Source organism: Nothobranchius furzeri, chromosome 1 (assembly GCF_043380555.1).
Source record: "Nothobranchius furzeri strain GRZ-AD chromosome 1, NfurGRZ-RIMD1, whole genome shotgun sequence".
In the NCBI taxonomy this organism is placed as follows: Eukaryota; Metazoa; Chordata; class Actinopteri; order Cyprinodontiformes; family Nothobranchiidae; genus Nothobranchius; species Nothobranchius furzeri.
Genome location: NC_091741.1, coordinates 87,990,806 through 88,017,782, shown reverse-complemented (window position 1 = coordinate 88,017,782; position 26,977 = coordinate 87,990,806). Strand labels below are relative to the sequence as shown.

The 26,977-nt window shown below is 41.2% G+C and overlaps 1 protein-coding gene across 4 annotated transcripts; it reads right to left on the bottom strand.

Moving 5' to 3' along the window:
* Positions 1-849: 849 nt before the first annotated feature.
* si:dkeyp-115e12.6 (centromere protein F) lies at positions 850-26,977 on the bottom strand. Of its 4 annotated transcripts, none has more exons than XM_015947270.3 (18): positions 26,735-26,977; positions 24,549-24,726; positions 24,163-24,359; positions 23,115-23,218; positions 22,732-22,796; positions 21,570-21,804; positions 18,877-19,070; positions 18,531-18,656; positions 18,325-18,453; positions 14,086-14,208; positions 13,263-13,398; positions 10,980-12,316; positions 10,061-10,846; positions 9,570-9,919; positions 9,386-9,461; positions 8,683-9,268; positions 7,874-8,007; positions 850-2,998 (listed from the first exon to the last, which is right to left on the bottom strand). In XM_015947270.3, the coding sequence occupies exons 2-17, from the start codon at positions 24,708-24,710 to the stop codon at positions 7,889-7,891; spliced, it is 4,725 nt and encodes a 1,574-aa protein (XP_015802756.3). In that variant the 5' UTR covers positions 24,711-24,726; positions 26,735-26,977; the 3' UTR covers positions 850-2,998; positions 7,874-7,888. The 4 variants fall into 4 exon arrangements, with proteins under 4 accessions (XP_015802756.3, XP_015802774.3, XP_015802765.3 ...); XM_015947288.3 differs by having other exon boundaries at positions 21,570-21,801; XM_015947279.3 differs by lacking the exon at positions 26,735-26,977 and adding an exon at positions 26,572-26,721.

The following is a 26,977-nucleotide window of genomic DNA, read 5'->3' as shown; positions in this document are numbered from 1 at the left end:
GGTAACACGAAAGAAGGCCTCAGGGACAGAAAAGAGATGTGTGAATAATTTGTTTTCAACAGATAACACATTGAGTCTGTATCACTGTAATGAAAATAAAGACAATGAAATCATGTCTTACCTTGGTCTTTGAAAATCGCTGCTCCACCAGTTCCCTTCAGCAGTAAATGAGCTCTGAGTGTGTGTGGTGCAAATGCGTGCGTGTTTTCTCCTTGGTAGGTGTTCCCCCATTCCCGTGACCCTACATCACTTGGGCAGAACACAGCCGATCATATGAGGAGGAGGAGGAGGAGATGAAGAAAGGGACGAGGCGGAGACGTGTGAAGTCCGTTAAGAGCTCCGTCAGTGTGATTAAGTGGCGTCACCACGGAGGAAGAGCAGAGGGCCCGGAGTTTCCTGAGCTGGATGTGGGGGGGCCTTAGCTCTCCAAATCGTGCAGACTTTTGGAGAAGCAAATAGAGACACTCGTTCCTCTAAAGGCAGAATTACGGTGCACACATTTTCTAATACTTGTTGTGAAGTAAAGCAGAGTCTAAAGCTTTTTTCTTCCACCGATCCAATCTGCCAACTGAAAACATTCAGCACCTTCACAACAATGCGTTTGTGACCGACAGGAAGAGCACTTTGGTAATTGCGGAAATACTTACGTGATTTAACCAAGATATTGTACTTAAAGTTACTTTGGAGCGATCTTCATTGGACCATGTTGCTCATTTAGACCTAATTGTACTCTGACTGTTAAATCTCCTAATGCACAGCTAACGGAAACACTCCTAACGTCACAAGTCAGAGATGAAAAGTTAACAGATCTGCTTCTCAGACTCAAAGGCGCTTCAAGAAAAACAACAGTTAAAATAAAAGCAGGACTTTTATTGTTGCTACACACACAAAACAAATACATCCACATAAAAGTGTCTGAGGCAACAAATTCAGAGTTTCCCTGCTAACACAGACGAAACCACCTCAGTGTCAGAGAACTACAGATCCCAGAGATATTCGCAGGCAGGGAGGGGTGTGTGTGTGTGTGTGTGTGTGTGTGTGTGTGTGTGTGTGTGTGTGTGTGTGTGTGAGTGTGTGAGGAGGGGTCAACATAGCAGATAAATAGCAACAGAGTTGATAGCAATGCCCAGGAGACAAACAAATACATTTAAATAAAACAAAAACTTCTAATACATCTGTGTCTTCATTAAAGCAGAGAATTACAAGTTCAACCTCACTATGTTTTACAATTTACCTAAAGCACTCATGTCTCCACTAAAATAAAATAATAAATGTTCAGTTCAAATATTCATAAACTATATGACCCTAATAAAAATCTATTTTGTAAAAGCAGTTTCAAGTTGATGTGAAGCAGTCAGACAAACAAAGAGGTAAATCTTTTAGTTTCCATCCACCAAAGCTGGAAAAGAAAACTTTGCCCAGAGAACCAGAGAGGACGTTTTTGTGCGTAATCCCAGAAGGACGACGGCTGCAGCACTGTGGTGCCTGCAGCTGCATCTGAGTGTTTTTTAACAAATAAAAGAACAGATTTGAATCTGCATCTAATTAAATTCTCACGTTGACTGTATTCAGACGAGGTCGAGCTTTTTCCGAGACAACAGAAGATGTGACTTTAGCTCATTGGTTCCACTCATTTCTCCCATCGAAATATCCAAAAAATAAAACAGAAGATCGGGAAACAAAGAAATCTTTGGTATAAACTGTGGCTTTAATTATTAGTGATATGATCAGGTACTTCGTTCTCTGCCAAACACATTTTTGTTTCCTGTTACTTTCAGTGTGTTTTTGAATGAAAACCCTGTAACTTCTTATGATTATGTTTTTGTTCAAGTAACTTTGGCTCCACCAAAAAACCCAATAAAAGTTGAATCTATACGTAAACTGGTCCTGAAGGTAACTAAAGGTGAAATTTGCTACCACACTGGAAATTATAGCTCAATTCAAAACTCATCAACTCTTGACCTAATCAACTCTGCAAAGAAAAATTTTGCATTTTTGTGAAGCGTCTTTGAGTGACCTAAAAAGCACTATATAAGTTTGATGTATTATTATTATTATTATTAAAATTAAAAACAAAGATAAGTTGTGTTTAAAATAGTGAAAACTGTCGATTATGTGTGTATTCTACAATAATAACGCATCACCTAAGTAGTTTTCTGTTTAAGTCACCTTGAAACTACGGTTTGTTAGTGTGCTACAGAGAAGTAAGGCAGGACAGAGAGGAGAAGGAGCGCAGTGGGAATTCACCATACATGGAGCGGAAACCAGTGCAGGTTAGTCTGAGTCATAGACGTGCTCACACACACTCCCACACACACATACTCTCACACTCACACACAATAGCGCAAAGACGAGGACACATATGTTCATATTTACAGCTACTATCCACACACACACACACACACACACACACACACACACACACACACACACACACACACACACACACACACACACACACACACACAGACTTCTGTAAACCCCAACTCACTAAAACACATTCAAGTGTCCATAAATAAAACACCTGGAGAAGTTAAAAAGGTAAAAACTATGTTGTGTTTTCTCAAATCTCCACTAAACCCTCCAGGAAAACACGTCAGACTTATCTCGACTAGCGCTGGTTTAGAAAAACAACTAGGCATTGTTTAGTTGAACGTGAGCCGAAGCCTGACCCGTCAGTTCATTACGAGTTAAAATTCCCTCATGGAAGGAAAAAAATGTTGGAAAAGTATCACAAATTCCTGACTTTAGGGCCTGATTATCCAGCATCTCCACACTCCAATTTCAGGATAAACTAAGAGCAGGTAACGTGTTTGATATCTTCGGTGGAGGTATTAGTCTTGTCAGCGCAGGCCCGTTTACCTGCAAGCACACGGGCAGCTTTTAACCAACGTCCTGTTTCAGGGTCTGAGGAGCTTCACGTGTCTGTCCATGGCTGCTTTAGTCGTCCACGTTCCACGTAAAAGAAATCAGCTCCATCCAGGAGATCTGGAAACGTCTGTTAGAACAAAACAACATCAGCACATCTTGAGTTTGAGATCAGGATTAAAAAATTGGTGAGATTTATTTTTGGAACATGCTAAATCTTTAAAGGTAATTTGAATTGAAGAAATCATTGTTACAGAGACGTATTTAATTGTGAACTGGTGCTTTAACGAGTCAGTGGTGCTGTTTTGGTTTAAAATAAAGACAAGGCAAAATTTTAAAACAGGGAATTTATGAGGCACAACATTTGTTTACAGTGAAATTGCAATTCAAAGCCTAATTTTCCCGGCCCTGTCAGGACTTATTTAGAAAATGATCTACCCATATTAGTGCACAGTTATATAAATGAAGGTCAGAATAAAAGTACATTGACTAATAAAGTTCTTGGGGATAAGCTTTACCCAGTAAGAGTTGAAGATATCTACAGACATTACTCATAAGTTTACTAGGGCAGGGCTATTCAATTCCTGGCCTGGAGGGCCGGTATCCAGCACGTTTTGGTTTTAAGCCTGCTTCAACACACCTGATTTTAATTAATAGGTGTTTAAAAGGCTTCTGCAGAGCCTGATGAGCTGCTGCACAGGTGATTCAACCACTGAATCAAGTGTGTTGGAGCAGAGAAAACCCCTAAAACCTGCTGGATATCAGCCCTCAAGGCTCAAAATTGAATAGCCCTGTACTCGGGTTTATAAAGACTAAGCTTTTTACTTGAATAAAAATAAAAAAGTACTGGTTAAACAAACACTACTTGAACCATAAAAGCAATAAAAGGACAAAGGTTTAAGCAGCGCCACGGTATTCACACCTCCCCAAAATACAGTTTCTTACTAAATACCACCATGACTGTAATGTCATATAAAATGTTACTGTTGATCAGACTGGGATACAATAGGCTACCTGCTTCAGCCGCATACAGACTGTTTGAAAAGGAACACATTTTACTGAAAAGCAAATACATTAAAGAAGAATTTGTGCACTTGTGAGCATGAACACTAGCCTGGCCTGCCAGACTCCTCCTGTTTAATTCTGCAGAGAGAAAGGGTCTGGGAACTCTCCTATTCAAATAACCCCACCCCCTGAGGATTTTAACCAAGCCAATCAGCGCTGAGTAGTGTACGTCACACACCACAACGCTGAGTTTGCCGAACACGGCGACTGAAGCAGAGTTCACTGCAGCTCTTTCCTCTGTTCTAAATGGCTTGAATGTCTTTAAAACAACAAGTAGGAGTGCCAAAAGCCTTTTTTCTCAAGAAATATGCTTGCGTTGTCGCCAGTCTCCATTTTTGACAAAAGCAAAAAAACTACCGCATCGCGGACGTCACACACAGCGACGCTCAGTTTCTCATAACAACGAAGACAGCGGCGGAGTTCTCTCGGACTCTTTCCTCTGTTCTAAATGACTTGAATGTCTTTAAAACCACAACAAGTAGAAGCTCTAAAAGCATTTATTCTAAAAAAAAAAAAGATGTTTGCACCATTGCCAGGTGGCTTTTTTTTTATTACAGCTAAAAAAACTCCAGCGTTGCGCGGTACAGTCGGCATTGCCGTCTTTTTTCTGATTGGTTATCTTTTAGCTGTCTAGTCCCGTCCCTCAAGTGCCTCTCTGCCTGTGAGTTACCAGACTTTCTCTGTGCAGAATTAAACAGAGGACAAATCTGGCAAGCCAGGCTACATGAACACATAAGCTGTCTATGTGCAGTATAGATTAGTCCTGTCAGAATGAATGAATGCCCTGTCTCATGCACAGTGTGCATAGATCTCCTACAAATCAAAAGGGTATCAGATTAATACATGTTCAAAATTATTATCCAACTGCAATCAAATTCTCTTTATCTTTATTCTGGTCTGAGTTTTTTTTTACCAATAACAAGCCAAAATAGAATAAGAGTAACAAGGCTAATAAATAATTACTCCTGTGAACTATAGATACCAAAATGTTCTACTTAAAGTGACAGTGTGTATTTTTCCTGGCGATAGGGGGCAGTAGATATCTAAATTGTTTTAAGCAAGCTGTATTTTTATGTTGTAGTAAGACCTTACCAACGGATGCCCATTAGGGTCAAAAAGCCCTGGGGAGTGCAAACTTCAGCAAAATGACAAACACATCAGACCCCCTTTCATCATTGGCTAAGAGTGAAGAGGTAAATGTGTAAAACAGCAACGTTTGTGAATGGTGAAAGATTTGTAACTGTTTCTTACAAATCAGTAAATGCATTTAGTCCTCATAGGCTCCCGTAGAAGGAAACATGTTGTCTAATATGGCGTCGCCCAGAGACTTAGGGTGTTTCTCAACGTCAAGGCACCTGGCCTTGCGAGGCGATGTTTTGCGAGGCCAGGTGCCTTGCTTACAAGGACACTGTCCTTCCTTGGTCAAAGAAAACGGTTAAATGGAACAGACTTGCATCACGTGACCGCGGCTTCCACGGCGGTCACATAACGTTATATTTTATACGTATTAGTTTCAATATAAATATATAACAAGCCTTTTACTTTTTAAATTGTGTATATATTAGTTAAATTAAATATTTAAGTGAGTTACTACCCGCTAGGGGATGCATGACTTAATTTTTTTAAAGTCGACCATCAAGTAATGAAAATCGAGTTGACTTCGACTAGTCGTTGATGATGTCACACACCTGAAGCTGCTAAAACTGACGATGGGTGACCAAGCGTTTTTTTTTCCCGATGCACGGGGGGGGGGGGGGGGGGGGGGGGGGGGGTTCGCTGGAGTTTTTGACAATTAAAATTGCGCCCACATTTTCTAAGTTAACGCACATTTCTTTTAACAACGGTAGTTTCTGCATTTTGCTTCAGCCCTCTCCCCCCTCCCCAACGCAGCGGCCACGAAATCACTGATACGCCTGCAGCCTCTCAGAGTTCCTGCTGCTCTAAACAATAAAATAATGATTTCATTTTCTGTTCCTCACTTCTGATTACCTTCAGTGGTGTCTGTTTGTTGCAACCACCAGGTACAAAAACTAACTTGTTTTTATTTGACTATTTTTCTGTCTTGTCTGTTTATTATCGTCCTGAATCTCCTCTCAATCCTAAAGAAAAACTGCTACATGGGTTCATATATATTCACCTTATGAGTTACCTTTGAACTGCAGTTCTAAAAGATCTACCGTTCGCAAAAACAGCGGAGTGCCGCTGCTCGCCGGCCGCATCGGTGAGGTGCGTCACCGGAGGACACAACAGGTGATGCGCCCCGATCCACAGCAGCGAAACACATCAAGCACAAATAAAAGACAGAAAACATAAAAGGAAATGAGCCGACATGAACGATCACGTGTTAAATTTGTTTTTGAGGTGGCAACACCTGATTTGATAATGTTACTGTGGCCGTGCTCAGGACGCAGATGTCTGGAGCGCGTCAACAATCAGAGCTTTGCATGCGCACGCTGGTTAAGGTTAGGATGGGGGTGAGGGGAAGGTTAAATTGCAAGAGAGTAAAGGTCACAATTCGGTCAAATGTCCGTTTTTCGGCGGGCATCAGATACCAACGCTCTGGTACAGCGCATCGCCTCCCAACGCACAGGGGCTCACCACCTGCTGTCTTTCCTGAGGACTGCATTTTGTCGGTCATTATCACGTGACAGCGACTAGTCGATGAAAGGCATAAAAAGTCACTACAGACTAGAGCAGTGAAGTGACTGGTCGACTAGCTGATACAACCCCTACTACCTGCTAGCCACCGAAGTTGCAACTGCTAAGCAACTAACCGACCATAGATAATTTCTTTGGATCTAAAAAAAAAAACATTTTCAATTAGTTGACTTACTTTTAAACTTGAAATTTGCCCCCGAAGTAGCTGCCAACTTCTGATCCACCATCCTTTTGAAAATACAGCTGTGTATTCTGGGAAATTTTTGACCAAGGCTAGGCTACAAGACACCTCCCATGTATCCTTGCTCAGCTAGCTAAACAGTTAACAAACGGAGAGCACACGCCTCGGTAGAACATGAACATTAGAACACGTCTTGGCGGATCCTGATTACGTATCTCCTAGGCAACCGGAGCGGGGCCACGACATCAATGCAAGGTTCCTTGGCATTGAGAAACACCCTTAGACCCGCTCCCATGTATTTTAGACCTGATTTTTATGGTTAAATGCTAAGAAGCCACCAATATTTTTCAACAACTGGGCATCATTTAATTCATTTTCAACAACATTTTGATGGATATTTCCAGAGATTAATAATAAAAACTACACATTGTCCCTTTAAGTAAGGTAATGAAGTATTTGTACTTAAAGCCACAATGGTAAATCTGCAAAACAAGCTAGCTTAAAAAAATGTTTCTGCTTCTTAACAACATTCTAACATAGTATAGCTATAAATATATTATGAGATAAAAACAAACAAAAAAATAATGAAGAGGTTCTCTCGCATTTGTCTAAAAACCACAACCAATAACACGGCTCGGTCTAAAACCGACAACTGGACCATCTGGTTGTCGGTCTCACAGAACCGCCGCATTTTCCTGGGTCATCCACTCATTACACACTTGTGTACCAGAACACTGTTGATGTGAGAGGTTCTCAGCTCAACAATATCAGACGAGGAGAAACAGCTGGCTGCTACCACTTCATCTTTAGGACAAACTACCAGAGTCCCTAAAAGAAAAACACTGTTTGAAGTCACAGACAACAAAAGACATTTGGACCTAGAAAATAGCGACTGATGTTTATTGCTCTGTGGTTTCTTCTGGTATCAGGAGGACGTGGCCTAGGGATGACAGCTGATGGGAGGGGTGAGAGTTCCTTGAGTTTGTGTTTAAAAGCTAGCTTGTGTTGCAGATTTACTGTTGCAGCTTTAAAAACTTGACACCTATGATCCAATATTTAGTTTTATTTTTAGAGTAAAGGAGAGAAATGCTGATTACGTACCTGCCACCATATGTTTTAATCGGTCTCCTCGTCCTCTTGCTGCTCTTTCTGAGACTTGGGGACAACGGTTGTTCCTAACAACCCTCTTCTCACAATGTAGGGACAAGATGGACCACTGGGGATGTCTGCAAAACCTAAGAAAACAGAAAAGGAGGTGATAGAGGGAGAATGAAAACATAAATAAAAATAACACAAATTCAAAGAAAGGATAAGAAGGTCTGAAAGTAACAAACCTAGTTATTTAAAAGCTGTACTGATTGACTTTATTAGAACTAATAATGCTTTAAATGCCTTCTTCCACCTTGTCAGAAATTAAATTATCTAAAATTGGTCAAAATGTTCATTTGATATTTTCTATTTGAGTAATTTGATTAAGGAAGACTCAACGCTGAAGTTAGGGACTAAAAACAAAACATCTCTTATTTTCATTCCCACTTGTGCTGACTATTTTTGGGTTCCCTAGGGGACAGTAAACAACATCTATTTACCTTCGTCACCTTTGGGGTTTTAGAGTAAACTCGTTAGCAAATAGTTGCTTATTTATATCACATAAAGCTCAAGACAAATATGATAGTCGTGTCTGTGTTCACCTTGCCAAAGTAAAGCCAACATAACTTTAACATTTGTGCTGGTTTTGGTTTCTGCTGAGCCCTGAAGGGAGCGGTGTTCTGATTAGCTGATCAGTGACTCACTGTGTTCTCTGCTGTTGGATTTTTCATGAGCTGGTTCACTTTTACACAAACCCAAAACTGCCCCCGTCTGATTTTTTACAATGACAATTATTTCTGGCTCATAATATTTAACACTACCTTTCATGACGACTTCGGGCAGGCCGTACGGTTCATACTCGGTATCATCGAAGGCAGCTGAGAGCTGTGTTCTGTTGCGCCTGATTCTTTCTGCGAGGCGGGCCGGGTCAGCTGGGATTGGGAAGGGACCCGGAAGCAGCATTTTATCACCTGACTCAGCCGCCTCCGACACGGAAATAGGAGAAATGGGAGGAGATTCCACCCATCCTTCTTCATCTTCCAGCTCCTCCTCAGTCTGCGTGCTTACACACACCTTTAGGGTGTCAGAAGAAGCCGGACGCTCCTCAGTTTGGCTGCAGACACTTTTCATTTCTGTCTTTTCTGTGACATGACTGGTTGTGTTTATTTCAGAGTTTCCTCTGGGAAAGTCCTGTTTGGCCTCAGGCGTTCCTGCACTAAACTCTACAACTTTGGTCGGATTTGACACGGATGCAGGTCCTACTTTGTGGGAATCTTTGGCAAAGCTGGGATGAGCTGTTCTCTGTGATGAAATATGGATCAGCTCCGGGTCTCTCTTCACTTTGCTTTGTTCTGGACAGACAACTGACCGCTCGACATAAATCTCCTGGTTTTCTTTTTCAGATTCCTACATAAAAAACAACAACAATATAAACTTGAGTAGAGTACAGAGTCTATTTTAAATTGAAAAAAAAAAAAAGACTGTGTGTGTGTGTGAGAAATGATTTTAAAACAGAACAGTCACCTGATCAAGCCTAGAAGTGTTGGTTTTTTTAGAAGAACTGGTCCTCTTTGGGTCAGGTACGCTGCTGTTCTGAAGTCTTAAGGTAGAACAAATAAAGCGTTACTTCCAGAAGACACAAAAGAAATGTTTTATGACACTCGTTCCTCTATTTTAACACTTTCCTTAAAGCTTAAAGCTGAGTTACCTGGAGAACAACATGCGGCCTCGTAGTTTGTTAGAGGAGCTGCAGAGCGATAACTCATCCTCTCTGATCACTGTGATGATGTCCTGGCCTGTATGAGAACCCCACATGGGCACCTGGGTTTGGACAGGAAGAGTCTGAATCTGGCTTTGGGTCAGTTCGTCTGGAGGCTGCGGGTTGAACTGGGACTGACTGACTTCAGAGATCTGATCTAGAATCTGATCATCCAGGTTGTGATGCAGGTCATTAAATGCTGGTGCTGGCTGGGAGGCCAGTCTCCACCTAGCGAGCTCCTGGGACTGAGTCTGGGTCTCTTCAGAGAGAGACTTCACTTTTCTCTGCAGCGCCTCCACCTGGACAGCAGGTGCATAACAGAAAGACACACACAAGTAACTACACATTAAAACATTACACATAATAAACTATCCACTGCTTTAGGTCAGTGTAAATAAATGATGTACCTGGTAAAAGAAAAACAAAAGGAGCTTCTCTACCTGTTGCTGCAGGTGGCTGACCCGCACGTCAGACGTTTCCTGTGAGTCATTCTCACTGCTCAAGGTTGTCCTTTCTTCTCTTTCTAAATCTTCATCTTCACTCTTCTTCACATGTTCCTGCACCAAACCCTGTCCCTCAGTCCCGCCATTACACAGAACACTTTCTGTCTCCTGGTCTGCCAAACATGAGACAGGAGTGGTATTTTGTCTTTGTTCCATGGAGTCTTCTTGCTTTTCAATTTCAGTCTGTAACAACATTGAATTTCTCTCATCTAAAACACTCAAATCCTCTAATTTTTGTTTCAGTAGCAGATTTTCCTCCCTGAGAGTGATCAGTTCTGTAAACACGTCTGCCGTTCCTCCTGGCACCTCACAGACAGACTGCTGATAACTCTGGGATGTGTTCAGGTCTACAGAGACCGGTTCCTGTTGCTCAGAGGTGACTACTTCCCTCTCATCTTCTGTTACATCACACGTTGGTGTTTCAGTCTCAATCTTTGGTTGCATACTCACACCAGCTGGTCTGTCTGCAGAACGAAAAACAACAACACACTCTTTGTCTTGTTCGGGTAAGAGTTCTGTCACTTCTGACTTATCGCTTCGTTTCTCTGCCATCTTTTCCTTTCCTTCATTTTTTAGTGAATCCAGCTCTAGCTTGCATCGCATCAGTTCCTCTCCCAGACTGAAGAGGGCACTGTCCTTCTCCTGAAGCTCAACCAGAAGGCCTGCGATGTGCTGAGTCTGCTTCTCAAAGGCCAGCGTCAGCTCCTTGGTCTGACGTGTCACCTGTGAAGAACAGACATTTAACAAGCAGCTCACTCCTCACAGCGTAACTACCAACTCTGAAGTTCTGGTGTTAAACAAGAAAAGGTAAACAAGAGCTCCTGTGATCACGTACTGTATGTACGTTTTTATTTACCTGAATCTGCAGAGCATCAAATTTAACCTGGTACTGATTAGCACGTTCCGACTCTTTTGAGTATTTCCTTCTCAGGTGCTCTACTTCTTTCACGAGGTCAAAGGTCACAAGTTCATCCCTCTGGAAGCCAGAAGAGAAGAATTTTCCAGTTTTGTTCTGTTCAGTGTTTTTCCTTTGACTCTTCTCGAGATCTGCTTCTGTGGTCATGAGCGTGTTAAGCTGGTTGGTGGACTCACAGACGACTGCGTCCTCCTCTGGTGAGGCGGGTTTGTTGTCAGGAACAACGTTGGAGTTGAGCTCATCGTCAAGGAAACCCATCTGAGAGTGGTTGCTATCAGCTGAGGGTGTTTCCTCTTCTGCTGCTTCTCCTCTTGTGTGTTTCAGGACCTCAACATCAGCCATTATCTCCGCCAGTTTCATGCTCAGCTCACTATTCTCATCAGAGTCTGTGTTCATCTTCTGGTTCCTCTCCTCTTCCTCTAGCTTTCGCTCCTCCCGTTCTAAAGCCAGCTGAGCTTTCACCATCGCTAGCTGATTTTTCAGCTGGATATTTAGTTCCATCAGTTCACTCTCCCTGTCTTCTTGTGCCTGGGTTTTCTCCTCTTCCTCCTTCATTCTCTCTGCCTTGTCTTGTTTCTCTCTACTTCTCTTGATGTCGGCCTCTAGAACAGCAATGTTCCTCTTCAGTTTCTCTGTCTCGGCCTTCTCGTTTTCCAGCTTTTCCTTCCATTCCTTGTCCTTCTCCTCCCTCTCAGCTGCCTGGCTGGTGCGTTTGCGGCTGAGCTGTTTGAGTCGTGTCCTGGCTTCTGTCTCGGCTCGTCGTTGAGCTTCCAGGTCCTCCAGCCTCCTCTGGAGCTCTTCGCGTGTGTCACTGAGCTCAGCGCGGAGCTGGGCATTTTCCCTCTTTAGGTCTTCAGACTGGACTGTCTGTTTAGACATAACAACATTTGTGTTTTCAGGAGACATAGTTGAACTTTGTGCCAGAGGTGAGAGTCCAACATCTGCTGCTCCTTCCCCAAATGAGGTGACAGATGTATCAGAAACATCCCATTTTATTGCCTCGTCTCTACTTCCATTTCTTTCTTCATCCCCTTTTCTTCCTTCTCCTGCTCGTATGACAGTGATGTGCTCTGTATCAATTCCTTCGCCTGGCTCTCTGTCAGAAGGATAAATGGCTGTGACCTCTCCCCTCCTCTCATCTCTCTTCTGCTCGGCTTGGGGGGCAGCAGACCTCTTGCTGTGGGCTGGAGGTCGAGGAGGCTGAACCGAGGGAGACTGAGATGGAAAACTCTGTCCAACAGGGCAGAACTGGACGGGTTGTGGAAGGGACTTTTGTTCTGAAATTAAAAATAAAACACACTTATCACAAATTTAGCATTACCGTCAGATGTGTGTCCCTTCCATTTGAACTTTTCTGGTTAAAACTTGTGTTTGCTATATAAACCACATTAACAACATTAAATAGGCTAAAATGTTGATTATAAGCATTTACATGTTTAAATATTACGGCCCATCGGGGAAACAATTATATGAGCAATGAGTACATTTTTGGTGAGTATTTTTTAACTTCCCCAAGCTATTTTGCACTAGTGGGAGGGTAAAAACTAAACATTTAGGAACATTTAGTTGTTAAAGAACAATAAAAAATCATTTTTGAATTTAAATAACTTTTTTTATAAAGTATTTGTATAAAATAACACATAAAAGCAGCACATAAAACATAAATAAAGTAGTCAAAGGCCTTATTACTTTAGCCCTCCATCATTAAAACTGGCAAACAGCACCACCCAGTGGACAGATTTGCCACATCCCTGGACCTACCGGGAGATTTATTCCTGCTTCTCACGTTTCCCTTGAATAAATAAGCTGCTTTATTGTGTTATGTGGTAAAGCTATAGCGGACTGATTATTTGATTATTATATAGCATATTTATGGATGGGTTAACCAATACCAGAATAATTGTTTAAATATTTTACTAAAATTCCAGTTCGAAGGCATGACACTGAAACAATGCCCACTAAGTCACCGGAGTTTTCACCCAAACGAAGCAGGAAGTGAGGTGATGTTGCTCCAGTTTGTTACAGAAATCTAGAACAAAGACAACAAGGACTAATTTCTCTACAATGGAGGATGAATCAACTATTCCAATGCGTAAAGTCAAAACCCTACTACGTTTTAAAATGTTCTAATATTGGGAGATAACTTAATCCCAGTCTGCAAGTTTATTTCATAATCAGTCACAAAAACAAATAAATCTCAGGGATTCACTTGCTCATCCTCACCTTGCAGTTCTTTGAGGAGACGCAGGGTGTCATCTTGCTCCTCCTTCAGTCTCCTCCCCTCCTCCTCCAGAGCTCTCTCTCTCTTCCTGCTTTGCTCCAAACTCACAGCCACACCCTCTGCCTCACGCAGTGCTTCCTAATGCAACCAGAGAGGAAAAAGGAATCTGAATGAGGAGGATTAAACCCAGTCAGACAGGCGCACCTGTTCCAGAATTAAAGAGGAGAGCTCGGTTTGGGCGTGCTAAAGGTCTAAAAACCCTAACAGTGGATTAATCAAATGTTCAAGAAGGTTCATGGTAGATTTAGTTTACATCAAAGTAAACCACCCATAAATACATCTAAATAAATCAGTGTTTGTATCTGTGTGTGATTTTGCTGAAGTTAAGAGAGCAAGTACTGAGAGCTGCATATAAACACCGTCTAACAATAACATGAAGCAACAAGTTACAGATAACATCAGCATTAGCAGCTGTCACGTCGGTACAGTGAGTTACACTCAGAATGAACCCTGTTACGTTTTAGCCAAACACACACACACACACACACACACACACACACACACACACACACTTTTGCTGTAGGCAGCTTCAACAGTTAAAAGTGTTTTGCAGCTAGCTTTTATTCCCTAACATGGTGACGTTTAATTTAAGTTATTTTTAACTGAAAAAGCTAGAACATTCTCACAAAGCTTAAGGGATTAAATCATAATTTATTCATTCACATTTCGCTCATCTGACACATGACGCAGATGTATTTAAATATGTATGATGTTAGCTCTATAGCCAGCTAATGAATAACACACGTGAACAGGTGTGTTTCTTACTGTCAGCTTAGCTTGTGTCTGAGCCTCTTTCTTCTGACTTTCCTTCAGCTGCTCCTCCGTCCACTTCAATTTCTCCTTTAGCGTGTCCAACTCTTTGTCCAACGTCTGCTTCTGCAGAGACAGCTAATGGAGCCAAGGGAAATGTATTAACCCCAAAAAGTGTAGACTTCAAATTAAGAAAACCTGGAAGAAACTGAATTAAATGAAACAGAGAATAAATGATCACATCTCTCTCTCTAGGAGCAGGTTGAGCAAACAAAACCACTAGTGAGATAACAAGCAGTGATCTCTAATTATTTTTTATTTCATTAGTTGTATTTTTAGAAAAACGATGAAGTCCCAAGCAGATCTGTTTTTCATCATCTCATGTTGGTGTGCAGAGAAACTCAAAACTAATCTACAACTTTTCTGTAATTAAAAATACAAATTTCATACAAATATTTTTATATTTTGCTTCCACAGAGCCAGACTCTTACAGTTTGAATATGCTAATGAGGTTTTCTAACGGCCTTTTCACCTCTTTACATGAACATTGGATGTTTGCAACTTGCTTTCAAGTTTATTTCCTTTATGTTGTAATTTATTTTAGTTTACTAAAGATGTGGGTGACTTATTTAATCAATACATTTGTAGTGGTGTCTAGTAGGAATAAATGCCTTGAAAGTCATTCTTGGTATTTGGACGTCACGCCTTGGATTGGATAACAGCAACACTACAGACTTGCAACGTTGATGTTTGGAGGAGTTTTGCCATGTTTTGGAGTTGCTAATGCTAACGGTAAGCTTCTGCTGGTTGTGACATTCTCAGCGGACTCCCGGAGGTTAAAACAACAACAGCCTCTCCCATCGTGAGTCAAGATGAGTGAGTCAATGAAAGCTAGTTCACAGTGGGACGTAGATCTGTCAGGCTTTTTTAAATTCTAGCGTTTCACCATCTGTTTCTATCAGAATCTAATGCAGGAGATAGGTGTAGGAGACTATTTTAATGATCAGGCTGCATGTTAAACTCCATCCATCCATCCATCCATCCATTTTCATCCGCTTATCCGGAGTCGGGTAGCGGGGGCAGTAACCTAAGGTGAGAGGCCCAGACTTCCCTCTCCCCAGCCACTTGGGCCAGCTCCTCCGGGGGAATCCCAAGGCGTTCCCTGGCCAGGTGAGAGACATAGTCCCTCCACCGTGGCCTGGGTCTACCTTTAGGTCTCCTCCCGGTGAGCCATGCGTTGAGGTGAGTCCGACTATATCTAGTCAGAACCTCTCAACCTCACACACCAACTCAGGCTCCTTCCCCACCAGGGAGGTGACATTCCATGTGCCAAGAGCCAGCTTCTGTAGCCGAGGATCAGACCGCCAAGGTCCCCGCCCTTGACTACTACCCGTCACACACTGCACCCAACCCCTTTGGCCCCTCCCACGAGTGGTGAGCCCATGGGAAGGGGGACCCACGTTTCCTCTTCGGGCTGTGCCCAGCCAGGCTCCATGGGTGAAAGCCCGGCCACCAGGCACCCGCCAACGTGCCCCACCTCCAGGCCTGGCTCCAGAGGGGGGCCCCGGTGACCCACATCCGGGCGAGGGAACACGGTTTCCATTTATAGTATTCATCATAAGAGGTCTTCGGGCTGCTCTTTGTCTGATCCTTCAGTGTTGTTAAACTTAGTGACCAATTATAATAAAAAAATATGTAAAACATATTTATCATTCAACCACACATTTAAGCCACTAAAACAATGAATCGTTCAGACATATTAACCTAAACAACCAGTGTTGTGTTGACAGAAATAATGTTTCACCTGTGATTAGTCCTCTCTGTCCTTATGCTCAGTCACAAAGACGCAGTTTGGTCCCGTTTCTTTTGTTGTATCAAAATGAATATTTCAAGCATATAAATCATTTGAAAGACTATTTTTCTGTCCGCTGAATATTTGTTATTCAGCTGAAGTAGGATGATCTCAATTCTGTGTCCAACGGTAGTGATTTTTTTTGGTCATCTGTTAATACTTTTAGGTTTATGGTTACCTTTTTTGTCCCCTGCTTGTTTAGTTTCCTCATTTTTAAGGGTTCAGCAGAAATAACTGGACTGAAAAAAGAGGAGGGAGAGCAATCATACTTAAAAAAAACTACAAAACATAGTAAAACAGAAAATTTCTTAAACTTTTAAAGGATGCTACTCCCTTTTCTATGGTTTCTCTAGTTTTTTTCTTGTTTTGCTTTTGTCTTTTTTTTGTTCCAAGAACCATGAACACAAGCATTCACTTCAAATGTAATGTTTGTTTGTTTGTTTATTAAGATACCCATTAGCTGCTGACATACAGCCGCCATTCTTCCTGGGGTCTCATCTCATACAGTCATTACATTATATATATATATATATATATATATATATATATATATATATATATATATATATATATATATATATATATATATATATATATATATATATATATATATATATATATATATATATACATATATATATATACATATATATATATGTATATATATATATATATACATATATATATACACATATTGTGCACATCATTCATACATGACCATACACATACACACACAGTCACACACACACACACACACACACACACACACACACACACAGTCACACACACACACACACACACACACAACTAATTTCAACATAATATTGCAGTGTAGAAAAATCTCAATTCAATTCTCAAAAGCCCAAACATAACAAAATACATTCTTAAAATTTGAAATACAGCTCACTTCAGACGATGTTTAGCTTGACATCATCTTTGGGAAAATAAAAATGTGTATGTAACTTCTGTATAAGAAAATGAATGACTTATAAAAGCTGAAGACCTATAGACACCATTTTAGATACTTTCATATTTTACAGTTTACTGGAAGCAAAATATAAAAAAAATAAGTGGTGGATTAGGAATAAAATAATTTTGTTGTTTCATTTCTCACACAATTCCTGTTGTTTCATGTGCTGCACGCATCACGCCTCCTTAACATCATGCTAAAAACACCAAAGACGATTGTAGCAATAGCAACAGGGACAGATCAGGCAACATTACTGTGGGAACTGTCTACACATTTCAACAGCAGAGTCCTACTGAGAGAAGTGGTTGGACCAGATTTTTTTTCTTGTCATGTTTCCTGGAACAACACTAACAATAAATCACACCTAAGCTTACAGACAAATGAGTCAATCACAGATCAGCTGATCGGTGCCTCCTGCTTGTTGGGAGATCTATGAAAATGCCTCCTGAGCTCAGTCATTATCTGATATTTGAATGAAATGTTACTTTATCCTAAATGAAGTTTCACTTCAACGTTACAAGGCTGTCAGATGACATAAACAGATGTGGGTTCCTGTAAAACAGTTTACTACAGCGTCACTCACCACACTATAGGCAGCATAGTTAGTGAGATGATCTGTGTGTGTGTGTGTGTGTGTGTGTGTGTGTGTGTGTGTGTGTGTGTGTGTGTGTGTGTGTGTGTGTGTGTGTGTGTGTGTGTGTGTGTGTGTGTGTGTGTGTGTGTGTGTGTGTGTAACAAGAGAACGCTTTTTAATAAAATCTGAGTGTAGAAATATAAACTCTTGGGATCTTTTACATCTTCCAAACAAACAAAATAAGGTCAAAGAAACTTGATTTATTAAATGGTTTTTAAATGGGAGAAATACCATTAATATATATTCACATTAATGCAAGACTCGTTGTGCATTTCTTGTTAAAACTCCCCTAAATCCAATTTTTATTTTTCACACACCAAGTTGATTTTAGGTGTTTGTTTCACGGTTTTAAAACCAAAACACTTCAGTATTTTCAAATGCAATGACACCATTATTACCTTCACAGCTTAACTCTTCCACTGGGGAGAAACCGAGAGGAAAGAAGAGGACGACGAAGTGAAGCAGGTGGGAGGGAGACAGAAACACAGGTAGCAAAAGAGTGAAACAGAAACTGGGAGGAAACAAGCACAAGAAGTAAATACAGGAGAGGAAATAGATGTGTTTACTTTATTGACCTTTTGTACAATAATAACAGCTGTACAAAAGGTAAAAAAAGGAAAAGTTTAGATAGAAACAGAAGGCAGAATAAAAACAAAGGAGATAGCTGAAAAAGCAGAGCAGACCAGAGCAACGTGCTGGTTCGCAGTTCCGATGTTGACTCAGAGCGGATTTACACAGATGTGGAAATATTGTTTTAAAAGAGCAGCTTGCCTGTTATTGTTTTGTGTTTGAATTCACCTTATCAGCCTGGGCCTGAAGGGCATTGTGGGACTTCTGAGCCTGCTGGAGCTCCTGATTCAGCTTATTCACCTCCTGCTGGTGCTGCTTCTCCAGACACTGCCTCTCCTTCTGAAGCTCTGTTACATCCTACACACACGTACTTAACCACGTTAAAAACGGACAGACCAACACGTTATTTCCTGCTGTTTCTGTACATGTCTGACCCTCTGATGCTGTTTCTCCAGCTCTTTTGTGCGTTGCTGGTGCTGCAGTCGACTGCTCTCTGCATTCTGTCTCTGACACTTCAGCTCCTCTTGAAGCTGCTTCAGTCGATGCTCCGTTTCTGACGCCTGCATTCACAAAACCAGACAAAACTTTACAATTCATCTATTAAATCACTTTATTAAAATTAGGAATATAAACTGCTGTATTTTGATAATTGAGACTTCTATCACAGCAGAGAAAAGTCTAGATAATAAAGGCCAACACCCATATTTTAACAAGTGTTCTGGTAGCAGCAGCAGCAGCCACACCTTCACTATCAGCAGCAGCACTGGTCTGTGTGTTTACCCGTTGTCTGTCCTGGGACATGCGTGTGTGTGTCGTGTTGAGCTCGTCACAGATTTTCTGCAGGTTGATCTCTTTGGCAGCTAGCTCCTTCTTAGTCTGCACCACTTCCCTCTGGATGGACTTCAACATTCCCGTTTTATCAGAAAGTTCTTTCTCCAGAGCTGAGAGTCGACTCAGCATTTCTAACGAAGATGCTGAAGGATTGGGCAAGAGCAGAAACACAAACCATCAACAGGACCATTCAAATCCAGAACAAAAGTCCAGGAAAAATCTATACTTACAGTTTAACAGTGTTACACAATGTTTTGTCTCTGATACAGATAAGTCACCTAATAGTCTCAAGCTGTGTTTGAGACTAGAGTTGTCCTAGTTGACCCAACTGCTGAGATTAGATTGGGACATCCCCAGCTTTATATCTACTTTTGCTTTGTTCTATATACCCATTTATCAAGAGCAGGGTATCTGCAGGTTTAAGGGAGCCAAGTTTAAGACTTTTTAAGACCTTTTTTAAGGCCACTTTGACCAAATTTAAGCTATTTTTTTTTTTAATTTAATTTAGACTATAATTTCCAGCTATTGCCTGGAATCGGTGCTAACCACGTTGCGAACGTGGGATTAGCCATCCAGTTACCATAAAAGTGGCACGTCCCCATGGCGCAATCTCCCACTAGCTTAACCAGCTAATGTGCTCATCTAAAAAAGCTCCCTTTCACAACCAACTGAATGTGTACGGTTCCACTTATGCCAATATCATACACAAAAAATGCTGAACACTAACTAGAAATTCATGAAAATTGAAATAAAATAATCTTGTTTATTGGGTCTTTGGTAATTTAAGACCTTTGGAAACTGTATTTAAGGATTATTTGTCATTTTTAAGGATTTTTAAGGCCTTAAATTTGGAAAAGCAAATTTAAGACTTTTTAAGACTTTTTAAGGACCTGCGGATACCCTGCAAGAGTTTACAGCATCTTTGTGAAGAAAATGCTGCTCACAGAGGTGGCTGAGTGGGTGGAGAATGAAAAAAACAAAGAAAAATTATTTAATCATTTTATTTCCAAATGACTAAGAATTTAAATATAAGCAAAATACCTGAATTTCCATTAAAAATCCACCTAAAGGACAAAGCAGTAACGTGCAGCTCGAGTTTTCATTAGTGAGGTCAATCAATACATCCTATAACAAACACAGCTGACGTCCCTGTGTGTGACGAACTTTGACACCGTAGATGCAAACCTGCTGCTTGAGTCTGTCCTGTCTTACACACATATAATCTAAAGTTATTAATAACTTCATTATGAGAGTGAACCTCATTCACCTCCATAATGAATCTTCTACAAAGAACAGAGTAGAGAAGAATCCCTGCTAAAGAATTATTGTTTCACATCCAGACTGTCCTCCTCCCCCACTAAACAAACACGCTTGAGCTGAGAGAAAGAAAAGTCTTGCATCAGAGTTTTAACAAGAGTGTCAGGAGCCACTGGGCTTGGAGCAGCCAGAGGAATGTCTGGATGGGCTGCTGTGACTTCTAAACTATTTCTAATCTTACATTAGACTGATTGGTTTAAGGAGGCATGAAAACGTCATGTCCTGTGTCCTGTGTCTCCCCAGTCCCTCCCGTGCTTCTTCCCTCTCTTCATGTGCCCCATGCTTCACTCTCCTAAAGGCTTTGGGGAATGAGAGGCTTCTACCCAACACAAATTACTTAAGAGGCTGTGCACAAACACACGTGTGTGCTGGCAGACACAGAACGGTGTTTTTCTTACCTAGTTTGAAACATCAACACCAACAGGGAACGCACTGAAAAGACTTCTCATAGAAGTAGGAGAGGACGGGATGCTGAGAAGCAGTCCATCCCAAAATCAACTCAGGAAATTCTTCCTGAACTAAACGAGGATGCACTGGATTCTGAGAGGAAGATCAGAAACGATAGCACATGTGCTTCCTAACTACTTTTTACTCTTCATTGATTTAGATCTATACCGTTTATTTTAAAATAAATTTGATCTAGTTGTATATATTTATATAATAATTTATTGTACACTGAGAGGCAATCAACCACAAGACAAAGGTAGAACTGGAAATATGTGCGACCAACAAATCCACTGGCTTGACCAGAGCTCTGAAGTGGAGGCAGATGAGCACGGACTCTTACAGCCTCAAAGTTATGTCCCCACCTCACCCCTGCTGGGCTCTGTTCAAGTGGTTGAGGCGACATTGTCTGATGTGTGTTTTCTTCCTGCTAGCAGGAGTGTTTATATGTGTGAGTGTGTGTGTGTGTGTGTGTGCGCATCAGGACAGAGAGCCAGGACAGAAGAAGGGGTTATTTGTGAACGCGTGACCAAGAGAGACAGAAAGGATGTGACTTCTGTGCTCTTGTGCGGCATAGAAAAAACTCGACCTAGCCTTCCAGTCCCCCCACAGTACTGGTTTGACATGCTGACCAATTTAATCAAAGCCTCCAAAAGTATTTTGACCAATAAGTTGTCGATTACAATAAAACCCAGAATCTAATCCAAATCCAGTCTACTAAGACTTGTCTCAGAGCTTTAGGACTACTAAGTTAAAAGGATAACAGTGTGGGGATGCTGTGCCCTGTCCTCGCAGTAATCTAACTGTTTAATCTTGCTTTAGGATCAAGACAGAAGGAATTAGACGTTTATGTTGACATTCCACCCAACAACCTCATTTACCGTCTCTGTCAGTCTTCTCTGCCCCACCAACCCCCCGCTCCAACCGGACTTGGGTCCTGGCGTCAGGGCTGGGCATTTGGGGAGAGGGCTGTGGTCGTCTCCTGGATGAGGGTCTGGAATCGTCCCGTTCCCATGGAAACACAGCTGAGGGTGTGGAAAAGATGTCCGACTGATCGGAAGGGTGGCGGTGGGGTTGCGGTGAAGACGAGGGCATGTCTGAGAACTGGAGCTGCTGCTGAAGGAGGAAAAAAAGGTTACTAGTACCACAAACGGCCGCTGGACCGAGGCTTTTCAGTTTATCTAACTTCATCAGGAGTTTCTGAGTACATGTTACTTTCTACATCACCCCAATATTATCAGTTTGGCCAAATAAAATCACTTTACAAGCTGATTTCATGTCTTTGATTACCTTTGCAAACAAAACCTATTGATGTGAACATCTATGATTCAAGAATGACTAAAGTAGCGCACACTCCCTTTGTTATAGTGTGCTTGCTCTATCAAAGGGTTGTGTTCAGAGCACATGAACAGCTTTTCTATTGTTTAGTGATGAGCTCATCAACACTGCAGCGAAATTAGTTCCAACAAAACAGCATTTGATTTGGTTTAGGTTTTGTTTTGATTTAAACTTCATTGCCAGAAGATTTCATGTTGAGACTTTTAGCCTTTTTTTTTATTTTCACTCATTTTTAATCTAGATGAAACTATGTAGTTTCTGAAAGCTGATACAAGCAGGCGTATCGTGTGGTAAATTAAGAAGCCATGGTAAATAAACTTGTTGCTCATTCCTTAGTTTTTAGGCTTTTCTAAATGATTCCTCCAAAATCAAAAAAATAAATTAGTGCCCTAAATACAAGACCAAAGTGGATTTTTACAAACTCCAAGCACATTTACCACCTAATTTTTTATCTAAATCAACAAATAGTTTATTACTTAATTTTTCTACCTGAAGAGTTTCAGGAATGAGAAAACACTCAACTTTCCTCAAACAGCTTAAAGCCACCTGGACCACATGGGTGGAAAGAGATGATTAATTTAAGCTAAACAAACGAGGGGAGGTTCAGCCTCTCTGAAATTAAACAAACCAAATCCTCTCAGAGAGAACAGCTAAACTCCACAGGAGTCTTGGATTTGTCCACAGGAACAGTAAGCTTCTACTTACTCGGATGCGATGTGCTCGGCTCTGTCCGTCATCTCGCTGCCCAGACCTTTCTTCCTGCTTGCTCCCTGTAGGGCAAAAACAAAACATGGCGACTGAACTTAGAGCCTAAAACACCACCAAAGTTAAACGGAAGCAGCAGCAGTGAACAACCGAGTAGTTTGGTGACAACAGTGGAAAGACAAATACAACAATCCCAAGAGCGGTGGTCTGGGAAAGCATGAGAGCCGAGGGGTTCTATTTATAATCCTTCTGCTCATCTGGGAAACTTTGGGGTTTTATCATTTATGTTTATTCTCTGAATTAAACGGTGCATCAGCGGAAATATAAAAGTAAAAACCACCAAATGGAACAAACACAGGAGTCATAAATATCTGAGACAGTACCATTGTGTTCCCAGGGTGATGTGGTGCTCCAACAGGGTGTGGAAAACAGAGTGGTGTCGACCAGCCGGCTGCTGTTCTGCAGCTTTTCCAGCTCAGCTTCCAGCCTGCCACAAAAAGAGGGATGAATAAATGATAAATGACCCGCACTTGTATAGCGCCTCTCAGAGTAAGGACTCCAAAGCGCTTTACACTAAAGTGTATCATTCATCCATTCACACACACATTCACACACTGATGGTGATGAGCTACGATGTAACCACAGCTGCCCTGGGGCGCGCTGACAGAGGTGAAGCTGCCGAGCACAGGCGCCACCGGTCCCTCCGACCACCACCAGCAAAATAAAAACACACAGGACAGAAAAACGGCACAAACAGAAAACAAGGATGGTCCTGATGCAGAAAACCGATATGGGTGAAGCCTTGGTAAAAAAAAAAAAACATCAGAAAAGTTAAATTTATATTGATATTACACGACTTTGAGATAGACAACAACCAAGCATCTATTGCAAATGCGACATGTAGAGGTCATGGTCAGTCGATGGCCGGTATGTGCTGGTATTTGGCTGACATGTAGACATTTTCCACCTTATCTGGATGCTAAAATGTCACCAGTGTTTAAAGTTTAACAGGGGATAAACAACATTTGTGATTCTTCTCAGTGTCTGAACACTGAATTTAACCAGCCGTTTAAGCTTCATTTGTGCACTGCTCGCTACTAAAATAACACACTTAAACAAAGTAAATCAAACGTCAGGTGACGGTAATGTTTTAGAGCATTTATTAAGCTGGTGTTTGTCAGGACCGTAAATATGCATTTAAATAAAATTGGACAGCAACACCGGGCTGCCCATGGATGTGTCTGACTTAAAATCGGCTTTACTAAAGAAGCGTATCGGCCCAATATAACGGCCGACCCATACACCGGTCTATCTCTACTCTGAGACGCCTAATTTAGTTAATAATCTGTACATCCTTGACTTTATTGATGACATGAAAAAAACTACAAAACCTAATATGCCAAATGTTTACAAAAAGCCTCTCCTGCTGACCTTTTGACCTCCTGGGTGAGCTTGCTGTTGAGGCTGCGGGCAGAATCCAGCTGCCCCTCTAGAGCACATACTAGGGCCTGCCTGGTGTGAAGCTCCTGGGTCAAGTGCTCCTTACTGGTTATGGCCGTCTGGGCCTCTTCCTGGACACTCTGGAGCTCTCTCTGTACGGAGTGCAGCTCTCCGCGAACCTCCTCATACTTCACAGAGAAAGGGAGGAGAAAACACACAAACAACAATGTAAACAAATCTAAAAAAGATTTCTTGTTATTACTAAAAAGACCAAGTACAGCCCAGTGATAGTTGTGTATGGATGAGATGAAGCCCCCAATGCATCGTGCCTACAGGCGACAACAGTTAAAGCCACTAACAGGATACTCTCTGGATACCTTCACAGTTTGTTTTTCAAGGTTGGTGTTGATATTGTCCAACTGCAGTTGCTTCTGTTTGTTTTCTCTAGACAGCCGCTCTTTGTGGGTCTGCAACTCCTTCACCTTATGGAGAACCCGCTGGGACAGGCCCACTGTCCAGTCCTCCTCAGCCCAGCTCATGTCTGTGTGTCTGGGCCTGACGGGATAAAAATAACATAACAAAACAACTAAAACACTTTTTACTCTACTTATTTGTTGTTTTACTAATCAAAGTGTTTCTTCAAATCCTAAAATCTAGGTTTAAGGTCTAAGTTTCTGACATAAATAAAACAAAGTTTCCAGGTTCTTGCTACATTTAAAACTAAAAATCTTAATAAAAAAACAGAATTGCACATTTTTACTTTAATAAAGAAGTGCAAGTGACTCTTTGCCCTGTGTGACACAGAAAACAGCCAATAACGTATCTGAACTTGTTCCAATTACTCTCACTACATCTTGTCTGGAAACTATCATGTTGTTAAGGCTCTGAGGCCTCAGGGAGGTGCTGGTTGTCACAGCTGGGCAGCTGTAACTGAGTGTTTTCCAACACACACTTCCTGTAATGTTCCTGGGTTGAGAGATCAAAACAAACATCTCTTTGGTCAAAGTTTACACATAAAGCTGCTTTAACAGCATTCTTGCAATGCTGTGACTGGTGGTTTGTACATAAAAGATAGCAAATACAAAGATATGAATATGGCAGGTCAAAAGAGAGAGCCCGCTGGAATGAAGAAAGGCCTGATTTAAACTGATCATCTAGCCAAAGCTTAGTTTTGACACGTATTAGCGCCTCAAGGCTATCTGAACTATAGCTTTACCCAGTCATAGCACAGAGGTGGTGTCATTGTTTATGTGTTCCTTCTTAGAACCATCGCTTAGAACCAACAGAGTGTAGAGACAAACATCTGACTGACCAAATCCAAGCAAACAGCACAGCAACAGTTCTGGACAGGAGCCTGGTGGGTGTTTCCATTTTAATCAAGAGCACATGCTAATACTTAATTTAATAAAAACAAGATGCTGTTTTTAATTTAAGTGTTTGATAGTTCAAATCAACAACAATCAAACCATTTTATTAATGTGCCATTGAGTGAAAATAATAACATATATATATTATTATGTGGACAAAACAGTTTTAAAAGTAACATCAAAAAAGTGAAGTTTGCATTTTGTCACAGTACTTGGATGGTAAAAAAAAACAAATCTAAAAAAGAGAGTTCTTGTTATTACTAAAAAGACCAAGTAAAATCCAGTGCTAATTCTGCTTTGATGAGATGAAGCCCTCAATGCATCGTGCCTACAGCCCCACTTGATGTTAATTACTTTTCTTTCATTAGGTAATTGTTAAGAAAGAGTCTAAGCAGACTTAATTCCACTGTTGCATCTGGTGTTTTGAGATGATCCATCTATTTATCATGTCAGACACAGATTAAGCTAGTGACCTATCATCTTCAGCAAGCTTCCTTTGTCCAACATCTGATGCATGCCATCAGCATAGCTACTGGTGGTTATGGAGAAAGACGTTTGAGTTAGGATAAGATTCACACAACTAATTTTGCACATATAAAACAAACAAGATGGTTCTAAATAACTAAAAGCAGTTTAAATATTGCACAATTATTACTTAATAACCACTGAAGACAAATATTATTCATCTGCCTACTGAAAATGGTTAAATGAGGACTTACACGACAGACAGAACTAAATTATTTAACCAAGTCATAAATAAAAACCCTTTCAATTAGGTCAAAAGGGGCACACGTGAAAAGATCAAAACGTAAACAAAAGTTGACCATCCGCTTTGACAGATTAATTAAAACCAGTCTGCTGCTTTCTCAACAAAGTAAGTATGACTGCCCATGTTTATTTCATTTCCATTTGAATAATGTGATCAAAAGTTTCTGCCGTTTTAAAATGAACGAATTAGCACATCCTTAGTAACATGGGAATAGACAAACACGAGCGGTGTGTAATCACGAGGCTTAGACAAAACAAAACCTACCTGTCAACTCTGAAATTAACACGTTTACATCTGTCACTTGTTTATCGTGGACATTAGTCTGTGAGTGATGCTACACCGAGCGGAGACTCGCTTTATCATCCGTGGTTTTAGAGTTTGGTCCATCAGTGATGCTACAAGCTAACCCCACAGAAAAGCTACTCACCATTCACTTGTTACAAAGGGCGCGCGCGGCGGGGGGAGGCTCGTGCAACAGCTCTGACACTGTTTTCACAGTGATGAGTAAAAGTACAGTAAAAAAGTAACACCAAAGTCCAGCGAGCGAGAAGCGACTTTTAACAGGACAACGTGAGCTATCAAGCCGACACTTTTTACTGAATAAACAGGATATCTCGCGTCTAACGAAGCCAGGAGAACCCGCAGTCTCTGTGGCACGAGACGGGAGGGG

Excerpts from the sequence above, each read along its gene's own strand:
- si:dkeyp-115e12.6 (XM_015947270.3), bottom strand. The coding sequence starts at position 24,710 with ATGAGCTGGGCTGAGGAGGACTGGACAGTGGGCCTGTCCCAGCGGGTT. Across the intron at positions 19,071-21,569 it reads AGAGAAGACTGACAGAGACG|CATCTTCGTTAGAAATGCTG; the intron begins GTAAATGAGGTT and ends CCAATCCTTCAG. Across the intron at positions 9,462-9,569 it reads GGCCGCATGTTGTTCTCCAG|ACTTCAGAACAGCAGCGTAC; the intron begins GTAACTCAGCTT and ends TTCTACCTTAAG.